The sequence below is a fragment of the Gopherus flavomarginatus genome, chromosome 1 (assembly GCF_025201925.1).
Source record: "Gopherus flavomarginatus isolate rGopFla2 chromosome 1, rGopFla2.mat.asm, whole genome shotgun sequence".
Taxonomy (NCBI): Eukaryota; Metazoa; Chordata; order Testudines; family Testudinidae; genus Gopherus; species Gopherus flavomarginatus.
Window position 1 is genome coordinate 3,686,879 of NC_066617.1, and position 10,725 is coordinate 3,697,603.

The 10,725-nt window shown below is 63.3% G+C and overlaps 1 protein-coding gene across 1 annotated transcript; it reads left to right on the plus strand.

Moving 5' to 3' along the window:
- The first annotated feature begins 254 nt into the window (after positions 1-254).
- ADM2 (adrenomedullin 2) lies at positions 255-9,893 on the plus strand. Its single transcript, XM_050920452.1, has 3 exons — positions 255-778; positions 1,845-2,040; positions 9,269-9,893. Exons 2-3 carry the CDS (start codon positions 1,925-1,927, stop codon positions 9,627-9,629), a joined length of 477 nt encoding a protein of 158 aa, XP_050776409.1. The 5' UTR covers positions 255-778; positions 1,845-1,924; the 3' UTR covers positions 9,630-9,893.
- The last annotated feature ends 832 nt before the right edge of the window (positions 9,894-10,725 follow it).

Sequence of the window (10,725 nt, forward strand, 5' to 3'; positions counted from 1 at the left end):
TGGGCCGGGGCCTGGCCGGGCCGGGGCAGGGGCTGGGCCGCAGGAATTCCAGGCAGGGGCCGGGCGGCTGGGCTGCTGTCCCTCCCCCGGCGCAGAGGCTGGGCTGGACCGGGAAGCCCAGCCCAGCTCCTCCCGGCTAACAGGAGCCAAGGGAATATTTAACCTGGGAGCCTGGCCGAGAGACACAGACTCCGACAGACCGAGCCAGATTGAGCCCAGCCACAGGGGTCCTGAGCCACTCCTGTCCCCAGCACCCGCCCGCGGCGGTTCGGGCCAGAATCCAGGCGCAGAACCTCACCGGGGCCAGGACCAGAAAGCCGGGGCAGATCCGAACCTCACCGGGGCCAGGACGAGAAAGCCGGGACAGATCCGAACCTCACCGGGGCCAGGACCAGAAAGCCGGGGCAGATCCGAACCTCACCGGGGCCAGGACCAGAAAGCCGGGGCAGATCCGAACCTCACCCGGGGCAGGACCAGCCAGACCTCCAATACTGGGGCAAACCCGAATCTCTCCAGAGGAGACCCAGGACCTAGGGGCGGAACACAGCCCCTCCCGGAGCCGTCCGGACAAGGAATCAGGGACAGGACCAGGCAGGCACCAGAGAGAATCCACCGGTAAAACCGAACCGAGGCCACGCACAGACTTAGGGACGCGGCTGAACGCTTGCAGCTGACAGGGCACAGAACGACGCCCCTCGGGCGCCAGCCCCCCCTGGCACCTTGCAGAACCCGGGATCGGGACCAGGACTCCAGAGCCGCGACCCAGCGCAGAGCTCAGGTACAGAACCGCCCGCGCCGGGCATGAAATAAGGACTGGAATTGGGAAAGGCGTCGGGTATCCGCCAGCTGGCGGAGAATTCGGGACTGGACCGACCGGGGCTCCAGAACTGGGATCCCAGGGGCATCGGAAACTTCTCAGCAGCCCGGTTCTCTGCTGGGTTAGGGAAAGAGGCTCCAGGGGCAGAGGAGCCCAGTGAGCTCCAGGAAAACGGGATCTCAGAGCGCTCGAGGAGCAGGGGGGCGCGGGGAGTCCGGAGCGCTCCAGGGACAAGGGGGCGCGGGGAGCCCGGAGCGCTCCAGGATGGGGGCCGCGGGGAGCCCGGAGCGCTCCAGGACCGGGGCCGCGGGGAGCCCGGAGCGCTCCAGGGGAACGGGGCGCGGGGAGCCCGGAGCGCTCCAGGGACAAGGAGGCGCGGGAAGCCCGGAGCGCTCCAGGGACAAGGGGGCGCGGGGAGCCCGGAGCGCTCCAGGGGAAGGGGGGCGGGGAGCCCGGCGCGCTCCAGGGACAAGGAGGCGCGGGAAGCCCGGAGCGCTCCAGGGGAAGGCGGGCGGGGAGCCCGGCGCGCTGCAGGCCGGGGACCGCGGGGAGCCCGGAGCGCTCCAGGGGAACGGGGCGCGGGGAGCCCGGAGCGCTCCAGGGGAAGGGGGGCGGGGAGCCCGGAGCGCTCCAGGATGGGGGCCGCGGGGTGCCCGGAGCGCTCCAGGACCGGGGCCGCGGGGAGCCCGGAGCGCTCCAGGACCGGGGGTCGCAGGGAGCCCGGAGCGCTCCAGGGACAAGGAGGCGTGGAGAGCCCGGAGCGCTCCAGGGGAAGGGGCCGCGGGGAGCCCGGCGCGCTCCAGGACCGGGGAGCTCGGAGCGCTCCTGGGGCGCCAGCTCGGTGCGCTCGCGGTCGAGCGAAGGGAGGTTTCCGGGAGCCGGGCGCTCTCCAGAGTCTGGCTCCAGGGAGCTGGCTGCCCGGGGGATCCAGCGAACCACCATGGGACTGGCTCCCCACTGGTACCCCCCGCCCAGCCTCGGGCCCCTCCGTGCAGCGCGCTGAGTGCTTCTCGCTCTCCTTTTCCAGCCTCCGGAGCCGCGTCAGCTGCAGTCCCCGGGCACCCGGAGTTCCCCGCCCGCTCCCAGGATCCCCCTGTCCAGCCCGGCATGAAATCTCTGCCTCCGGTTGCGCTGGGTTGCATCAGCCTGACGCTGTGTCTGCTGCAGCTGCCGGCCTCCCTGCCGCTGCCCGTGGGGCGCACCCTGCTGCTGCCTAAACACAGGTGAGCACCGACCGCTGCTGCCCGTCTTCTGCTCCTCCGGCCTCGGCCACGCCTCACACAGCCCCGACCGTCCCCATCCCACCGCCACCTGCTGCAAGGGAGCCGGGGCCAGCCTCCAAATCCAGCGGCCCTGCAGATCAAAGGTCTGTCGGAGCCTCCGGGGGAGAGAGGCTGAGCTGGGCTGTGCTCCTGCGGCTGCTATGGGACTCTGTCTCCGCTTGGAGCTGTGGGTGTGACAGTCTGGGCCAGGGCTCCCAAGCTGGCCCCCCAAAATTGGTGCCTCTTTGTCCAGGAAAGTTCTGGTGGCTGTGCTGGCTGCTGTCCCTGCCTGGTCTCCTGCCTGGCGGATTTAATCAGGGAAGGTTCAGATCCTTCTCTTTTGGCTCTGACACTAGATTAGCCAAGCCTGTGTTAGGGGAGGCGGGAGAGGAGAGAAAGAGCAGCATAGGTGGGGCCACAAGGCACTGCTGCTAGGGGCGGTAGCAAGTGGGGCCTTTGCATGGGGCCCTCGGTGTTACTGAGAAGCCAAAGAGATGTTACAAAGATGCCCACCAACGTCATCAGGTGCATTCTGGGTCTGTCTCTCTCTCATCCTTTGGCTGGCTCCTTGGAGACCTCCCTTCGTAAGGCCTGGGCATGGCCTGGGTGGCATCCCGTTTGGAGCAGAGCCCTGGCTAGCTTAGCAAACCCACTGTGACCAGGCTTCAGTGTTCTAGGCAAGCCCAGGACATGCTCTGCAACCTGCAGCCAGCGTGTCCTGATTGCCCTGAGATCTGGTGCATGGGATGGGGTGAGGAGGGATTCCCCTTCCCTGGAACAGAAGGGCCTTTGTGTTCACAGCAGGTTGGCTACATGGTCCCCTGCCCGGGGAGTCTCAGAGACACTGCGGCCTTGTCATGCAGCTCCGCTGTGGAGTCTGCGTTCGGGGGGGAGGGAGGGAGTGTGCTGGCAGGGGCTTGGTGGTGGGGACCGGAGTGTGCCTGTGTCCTGGATGCAGGCTGCCATTACACCATGGCCGTGTGGTTGTAGCTGTGGGAGTCCCAGGATATTAGAGACCAGATGAGCAGTTCTCATTATCTGGTTGGGTGCAACAGCACTTATGGGGACTGGCAGCTTCTCTGTGTCAGCCCAGCCCTGCTGGGAGGCTAGGGAGGGAGAATGGTCTAGTGGTTAGATCCTGGGACTGGGACTCCTGGGTTCTGTTCTGGACTCTGCCACACCCTGGTTGTGTGACCTGAAGCAAGCTGTTATGCTTCCATCCTGCAGTTTTCCCAGGCATGACATAGGACAAAGGTGCTTAGTAACCTCCCTCCCCCTGTGCTGAGAGGTCAAATAACAAATGAATGTTTATGAAGGGGCTGGGAACTCTCACCTCAGCACAGCGAGCTCTCAGACAGCACTTCTCATCAGGAGATCTCAAAGCACTTTCTGAACAGAAGCTACTAGTGATGATGAGCTTGGCGAACAGATGGCGTGTGCCAGCCCCTGGGAGATTCAGGGTGTGCTGATCACAGAGGACAGCAGCCCAGTCTGGTGTGTTGGGGCGCTGGGGGGGCGTCTGTGCTGGTCTCACCTGCAGTATCTGCTGTCTGGGATTCAAACCAGGATCCGTGCTCTGGGCAGCTCCCCGGGCAGCATGGGCCTGTCCTGTTCAGCTCAGCAGGTGAGCGGCCCCCAGCCGCTAGCTTCACACTCAGACTCTCTGCTCTGTTCTGCTCCACTCAGGCTTTGTATGAATAGTTTGAGTCAGTCTCTCATGGGAGGGACATTGGGGGAGGGGCCGCCAGGGCTCTCCTTTGGGCTATCCCACTTTGGGGCAGGAGAGATGGGGTTGGCTCCTCGCTCGGATCCAGGGGGAATATTCAGCATGCATTAATGTAACTGGCCACAAGGTGGCGTGGTTGCTGGGAGTGCATTGTTGCGTGTGTGTGCATGAGAAGGGCCATACTGGGCCAGACCAATGGTCCATCTAGCCCCAGAACCTGTCTCCAACAGTGGCTGGCGCCAGGTGCGTCAGAGGGAAAGACCAGGGCAATTATCGAGTGACCCGTCCCCATGGTGCAGTATATTTATACCTCCCCCCTTGCCTCTGGTGCCTGCTCTAGCTCACCCCGCTTCCCCATACCTAAAAACCCTCCCTCCAGATTGTCCCCCCTTGTCCAGGCTCGCTGGACCCCAATGGATGCAGCCTGAGGGCGAGCGACTGCCGCAGCCCCATCCCCTGTGTTCACACGTGTGTGCACACATGCTCCCAGCAATGCACTTTTGCTCCCTCCACTCCGTGAACCCCCCTGTTCCTCTGTGGCTGCACCCCTGTACTAGGGTCATAATGGCTAGCGGGGCTGGGGGGAGCCGCTGGGAGAGGGTGGGGGCTGCAGCGCAGAGGGGCTTGACTGGGCTCCTTGGCTTGATTCATATTCAGCTGGCTCAGCGTGAGCGTCTGTTTCTGATGTGGCAGGACAGAGCACCTGTTGGGGGCGAAGGCTGAGCCAGCCCTGTGTGTCCTGCGGGGTGTGTGTGTGTGTGTGTGTGTCGGGCAGGTGACCCACGGAAGGGGCCAGCAGGGGTGTGACGCTGTCTCGTGTGACGAGGGGTGCTGGGACAGGTACAGTCTGGGGGCTCGGCGCCAGGAGGAACAGGACAAGGGGCTGTGGCCAAGGGAAGTTTCTCAAGGAGGAGGTGGCCCTGAACGTAGTGGGAATGTTTGGAGCATGACGGTGAATCACTGCCCTGCTCTGCTGCAGTGGAGCAGACAACACTGTGCATCCTGCACAGGGAGAAAGCGCCAGGTCGTGGCACAGAATCCTCTGCCCACCAGCTTCTTCTGCAAGTGGGGCACTGATGCCTCACCCAGAGCCCCCCAGATGGCCCTGCTGCCAGGTGCTGCCCTGTGCCTGCTGCCCCCAGCCCAGCATAGGAGCAATGCGGAGCTGCAAGGGGGGATGGATGGTCCAAGCTGCCCTGTAACCTTAGGCCCAAAAAGTCAGGTGCAGACTTTCAGGGTTACAGGTGGATTGGCAGCTCCATCTCCCACATGTGGCATGATCCAGGACCGCTGCAGCCTACACACACGAGGCAACACAAGTTCTCAGCCTGCCTGTGGGCAGTGCCCGCTCTGGTGCACTTGCAGTACAAGTCCTTTCTCTCTGGCAAAGTAAGTCAGGCCTTTTGCAGAGGAGTAGGCGGTCTGGTCCAGCAGTCTGGGCCCTGCCCTGGTTACAACATCTCTGGTTGCAGTGAGTGTCATGCCGAGGCTTAGGGTGCTGCGTGCATTCAGCATGCTAAACCATCAGCAATTACAGGCCGCAGTAAACCTGCTTTCTCTAGCCTGGCTGTGGGCGCTGACGCAGCCGGCGTGCACCGAATAGCACTAGGAACGAGAGACCCAGCCACACAGCGCTGGCTGCCTTGCCCTTGAGTCTAATCAAGCTAATCCACCAGGCGAGACATTCACCAAGTGCCAGGAGAGCTGGGAGTGGGGATGGGGCGGGAGTGGAGAAGAGAAGCCAGCCCAGGGGCAGAAGGGGAACTGCACAGTCAGTACGAATCTTATGGAAATCCAGCCGAGGGTGTTTTTCATTTTTATGTTAATCAGACGGTGGCATATGCAGCCATGGTGCTGCCAGCAGGGGGTGCTGTGCCCGACAAAGCCTGTGGGCTGGGGACATGGTCCAGTGCCCCGAGTTGTCCATACATCAGCGGGGGCCAGGTGCCGCCGTCTAAGCCCCAGGCAGCATCCAGGAGAAGCCGAAGACCAATGCTGAGGATCTGGCCCAGGGCGAGGGTTTCTGTCTCGGGGGCTGTAGGAATTTGTCCCATTGTTCCTTGCCCCCGGGGGCCATTGCTGGGGGAAACCTAACAGGGAAGGCCTGTCTGACACTCTCGTCTGGACGCTGTCAGTGTCCTGCGACTGGCATTCCATAGCCAGAGCTCTGCTCCCCTGCCTGCCCCACCTCATATCACAGCCTCTGCCTCAGCCCTGACCCCTCCTACCCTCAGCCCAAGGGCCCTCTGGGCTGCGGCAGTGGCAGGGGGCTCATGGCAGCTCCTGCGTGAGGTCTCTTCCGGGTGGTCCTCTCTGCGTGGTGTGCATGGCCCCGACCCGACACATGATGGAGCTGGGGGTCTGCCGTGCCCAACTCTGCACCATGCCCGGAGGGCTCTGAGAGTCAGCATGTCCCCCTTCCAGGGGCGGCTCTAGCCATTTTGCCACCCCAAGCATGGCAGGCAAGCTTTGGCGGAGGGTCTGAAGCCGCGGGACCAGCAGACTCTCCACAGGGAAGCCACCGAAGGCAGCCTACTTGCTGCCCTCACGGCGACCAGCAGAGTGCCCCAAGCATGCGCTTGCCATACTGGGGCCTGGAGCCGCCCCTGCCCCCTTCCGAAATTCTCCTGCCCAGACACACAGAGTCAGGCAAGGCACCAATGTGTGTACAGAGGAGTTAGAGGGAGCTGCAGAGGCACATATGCGAGGGGGCGGGGGTGCACAGGCAGGTGTGTGCATGTGCTATGGGGTGTGTTGGCACACGTCAATGTGGTGGTGGTGGGGATGAACAGATGAGGCCAGGGCAGGTTGGAGTGTGGGGATGTGAATGTAGGTGTGGTTGTATGTGGGTGGGCAGGCGGGCACAGGGAGGTTGGCATGAGGGATTGTGCTTGCAGACATGGGTGGGTGAGGGCCTGAGAGGGTGCACATGGGTGTGTGTATGCAGGTGTGGGTGCATGTGGATATGTGCATGCAAGCGTGGGTGCACAAGAGGGGGCACATGGTGTGTGCACGTGGGTGTGAGTGCACGTGGGTGTGAGTGCACGTGGGTGTGTGCATGTAGGTGTGGATGCATGTGGAACCCTACACCCTTGTGGAAAAGGCAGAACTATTGGCACGCCCCCTGAGTCAGCACCCACTGGGAGGTTCCTCTGGGGAAGTGATCCTGAAACTGGCTGTGGGCCATGTGCTGGGGGGATGAGGGGGGCCATCAGGGCAGGGCCCAGCCCAGACAGTCTGGCCTTGTGGTTAAGGCCGTGGCCTGGGAGGCAGCTGAGCCAGGCTCTGTTTGCAGATCTGTCACCGTCTCCCCTGTTTGATGTGAGCTTCCCTGAGCCCGTCTCCAGTCCCCCTGGCTTGTGATTATGCGGTTTGGGGTGGGCTCTTCCCCTGAATCCCCAGGTCTGCCCGCTCATGCCCGCACTGGTAGCTTCCCCAAGCGAAGCCAGTGCCGGGGCGAGGACCTGACCTCGGTGGGCACTGGAGATCCCCAGACCGTTTCCATAAGGCTCAGGGCTGGTTCGGCCCAATACAGCAATCCGGGGCTGAGGACCCCCCTAGCTAAGAGCCATCTCCTGCTGCAACTGTGGTCGCTGGGGCCCCCAAGGACATACAGGATGGAGCTCCCACTGTGGAACACTCTCCTTTGTGGGGCAGGCTGGCGAGGGCTGAGGAGTTGGGGTGAGGGGTTGGGTTTTAGGGCCGTTGGGGGGGATTAGGGTTTGGCGGGAGCTGGGGGAGCATTCAGGAGCTCCATGTGCGTAGGGGAAGCTGGAGGGCCCCATGTTGTGGCCTGTGGTTTTTGGGAGTCCTGGAGCCCGGGAGAGGTGGACGCCTGGGAGAGGTTTTCTGGAGGTAAAGGCTGGGACAAGCCCAGCTAGCGCTGCATGACTCTGTGCTGCATGTGGCACGTAGCATGGGGCTCCCACGGGAGCAGGGGCCTGGCGGGCAGGTACGTGGCAGGGTGGCCCTGGCAGAGGCAGGCAGCACTCCTGAGTCGCCAGCTGCGGCCGGTGTTTGCAGAGGCAGAGAGTGGGCGCCCTTTCCCCTGCGGCTCCCAACTGCGGGTGGGATCATGACGCTTCGGAGGCGAGGCTCTGGCTTGGCTTGTTTGGAGGAGCCAGAACTGGCATGTCTGTGGGATAAGGGCCTTTGATGCAGCGCGTGCACCTCCCTGCCGGCCCTAAGTGACTCCGGAGAGTACGTGTGCCGCAGCAGGTAGCTGCTCCTCAGCCCGGCTCCCACACTGCTGCAGCCTCACGTGCCTACCCCTCCAGCCCATTCGCTCCTCTCCCTCCTGCTCCGGATTCCTTTCCTTCCCTTCCCTCCCCTCCCCTCCTCCTCCTCTCAGCTGCCCTCCTTCCAGCCTGCCTGGCTGGCAGCAGTGCCTAGTTCTGGTCCCGGCGCTGGGAGCTTCCCTGCAGCAGTGCCCTGCTAGTTCTGGTCCCAGCGCTGTGAGCTTCCCTGCAGCAGTGCCCTGCTGCTTCTGTGCCTGTTGCTGCTGCTGTGAGCTTCCTTGCAGCAGTGCCCTGGCAGTTTGCTCTGTAATTTCACAGCCTGCATTTTCTTGATGTAGCAGATTTCTCTCCCTTTTGCCTGGAATCCTACCTCCGTCCCCTCCCACCCTCCTGAAGGACGTCCCCGCGTAGGCTGGGGAGCGCTGTGGGCCAGGCTGGCTCATCTGCTCCTTGGAAAGCTGGGGGCTGGTTCCAGCAGCTGCTGTCCACTGCAGGATCTAGCTCAAAGGGCTTGTTGTGCCACTGCCAGACCTCAGTCAGGCTCTGCTGCGGGAGGGAGTATGTGGGCGGCATCTGCGGCCTGAGCAAAGGCAGGACATCTCTCATTGTGGCTGGGCAGGGCATTCGCCCTATGGCCAGGCAGTGCGCCGCTGGCTGTGCCTCCCAGAGCCACTGTGAGACAGGCAGAGCCTTTGGGACACGGGCCGTGCCGCTGGGCCCAGCTGAGAACGAGGTCCCAGCTACAGTCCCTCCTGTCTAGTCTTCAGGGTTTGGTCCAGTCTGATCCAAACTGCACCAAGCAATGAGGCTTCCGGATCAGGGGCTCGGTCCCTGAGCCTCAGCCTATTAACTCCATGCCATGGCTCTGCTCCCGGACTCCCTCGGCCTCTCCGGCCTTTCCACTCTGGCTGCGTTTTCAGGCTGTTATCATCAGCTGGGACCTGGCTCACCCAGGGGTACATTCACAGACTGGCAGCAGGCCTGGGAGGTAGGGAAGGGGCGGTTCCCAGGGGCTGCCGCTCAGAGCATCTGAAGGCCAATGCTGCCAGATCGACTGGCCTGTTTCACACGGAGGCTGAGCCCTGAAGGCGCCAGGCGCTGCAGGGAGAGAGAGGCCAGACTGGGGCCCATGCACCAGCCCCGCTCCAACCTTCTTGCACACCTGAGGGGATATAGGTGGTCCGAGCCAGGCCGTTGTCCTGACCTTTGTGCTTTTCTGGCGCAGGGAGCCCCCAGACCGGAGAGCCGCCGCGCTGCTGGGGAATCGGCCCCTGAAGAGGAGAATGGTGGAGCTGCTCTGGGTTGGCACTGCGAGAGCTCAGCTGGACTGGGAGCAGCCCGGGGGGGCCCTGCCGCAGCCCCTCGCCGGCCCCAAAGGCAGAGCACGACGCTCATTGACTGGCCCCTGGCGTGCCAAGCGCCACGCGGCCCCACGCCGCCACCACGCCCACCTGATGCGTGTGGGCTGCGTCCTGGGCACCTGCCAGGTACAGAACCTTGGGCATCGCCTCTGGCAGCTGATGGGCCAGTCGGGCCTCCAGGACTCATCACCCATGAACCCCAACAGCCCCCACAGCTACGGATGAAGGAGGGGGCAACCGCGGGGCACGAGCACGTGGGACTGGATTGCTTCGGGCGGAGACCTCGCCCCATGTGCTGCTAGGGGTGGCCACCCCCCTGTACATTGTGTAGGAGCCTTTACTAAAGCGCTGCCAAAGCCAACCCCCCATTTGCTGTGTCTTCTGGTCCCATGCAGTGTCGGCTGGGACCTTGGGCTCCCAGCACAAGGGGATAGCTGCCCCCCAGAGCATTGATTGCAGCCCCCATGGCTGCAGGGGTGGCCTAGCCCAGTGCACAGAAGTGGGGAGGGGCAGTGGGTTTCCAGCCCACCAGACGTGCACAGAGGATGCCAGTGGCTGTGCCCTAAAGGAAGGGCAGGGGTTGTGGGGCAGGGCACAGCTGGTCTGGCAGGGGCCAAGAGGGTGGAGATGCCGAGTCCTGAGGGAAGAGGGGAGCAGTGTGGCCAGTGGGGGAGGAGCAGACCCTGCCCCACTGTGGATCAGGAGAAGGGCAATGAGGATGTAGGAGAGGAAGGAGATGTTGGCTGTCTCTGCCCATATGCCTACCCCTCCCAAATCTGGATGGGGGAGGCCATGTGGCTAGCAGGGTATTTGGGGGGGCTATTTCCCAGGGGCCCAGCAGCCAAACGTTTCCCAAATGGGGAGAGGTGAAGCTGAAAGCCTGACGCCCATGGTGAAGGAAGATTTTCCACACCCTTTTCATAATGCTCAGGGCGTCCTGAGCATGTCCCAGCTCTGGGAATTACTTTCCACCTCCCCAAAGTCCCTTCTGTTGATTGGATCTGTGCTTCCCCCTTCATGGCCGCTCCTAAACTCTGCTGTAGCATTGCTGGACGCTGTCAGGCAGCTGCTGGGCTCCACCTCAGAGGTGGCTGCACGTCAGTGCTGGGTGGAGAGGGCTCTGTGGACCCAGTGGCGTAACCCAGGGCAGGACTTAGCCTGCAGTGCATGAAGTGCTTTGGCATCCCTCAGGTCGGCATGCAGGAGAATGCAGGCTGCAGGGTCCCAGCTGTGCCTTGCCAGATGCCCCCCGCAGTGTGGCCTGCTTCACTGGCCTGCTGGGATCCATCACGAGGCCAGGCTGGCTGCCAGAGCGCAGCCA

Bases quoted from the DNA above. Each gene is read 5' to 3' on its own strand.
- ADM2 (XM_050920452.1), top strand. From the start codon at position 1,925: ATGAAATCTCTGCCTCCGGTTGCGCTGGGTTGCATCAGCCTGACGCTG. The intron at 2,041-9,268 runs GTGAGCACCGAC...TTTCTGGCGCAG, and splicing joins CTGCTGCTGCCTAAACACAG to GGAGCCCCCAGACCGGAGAG.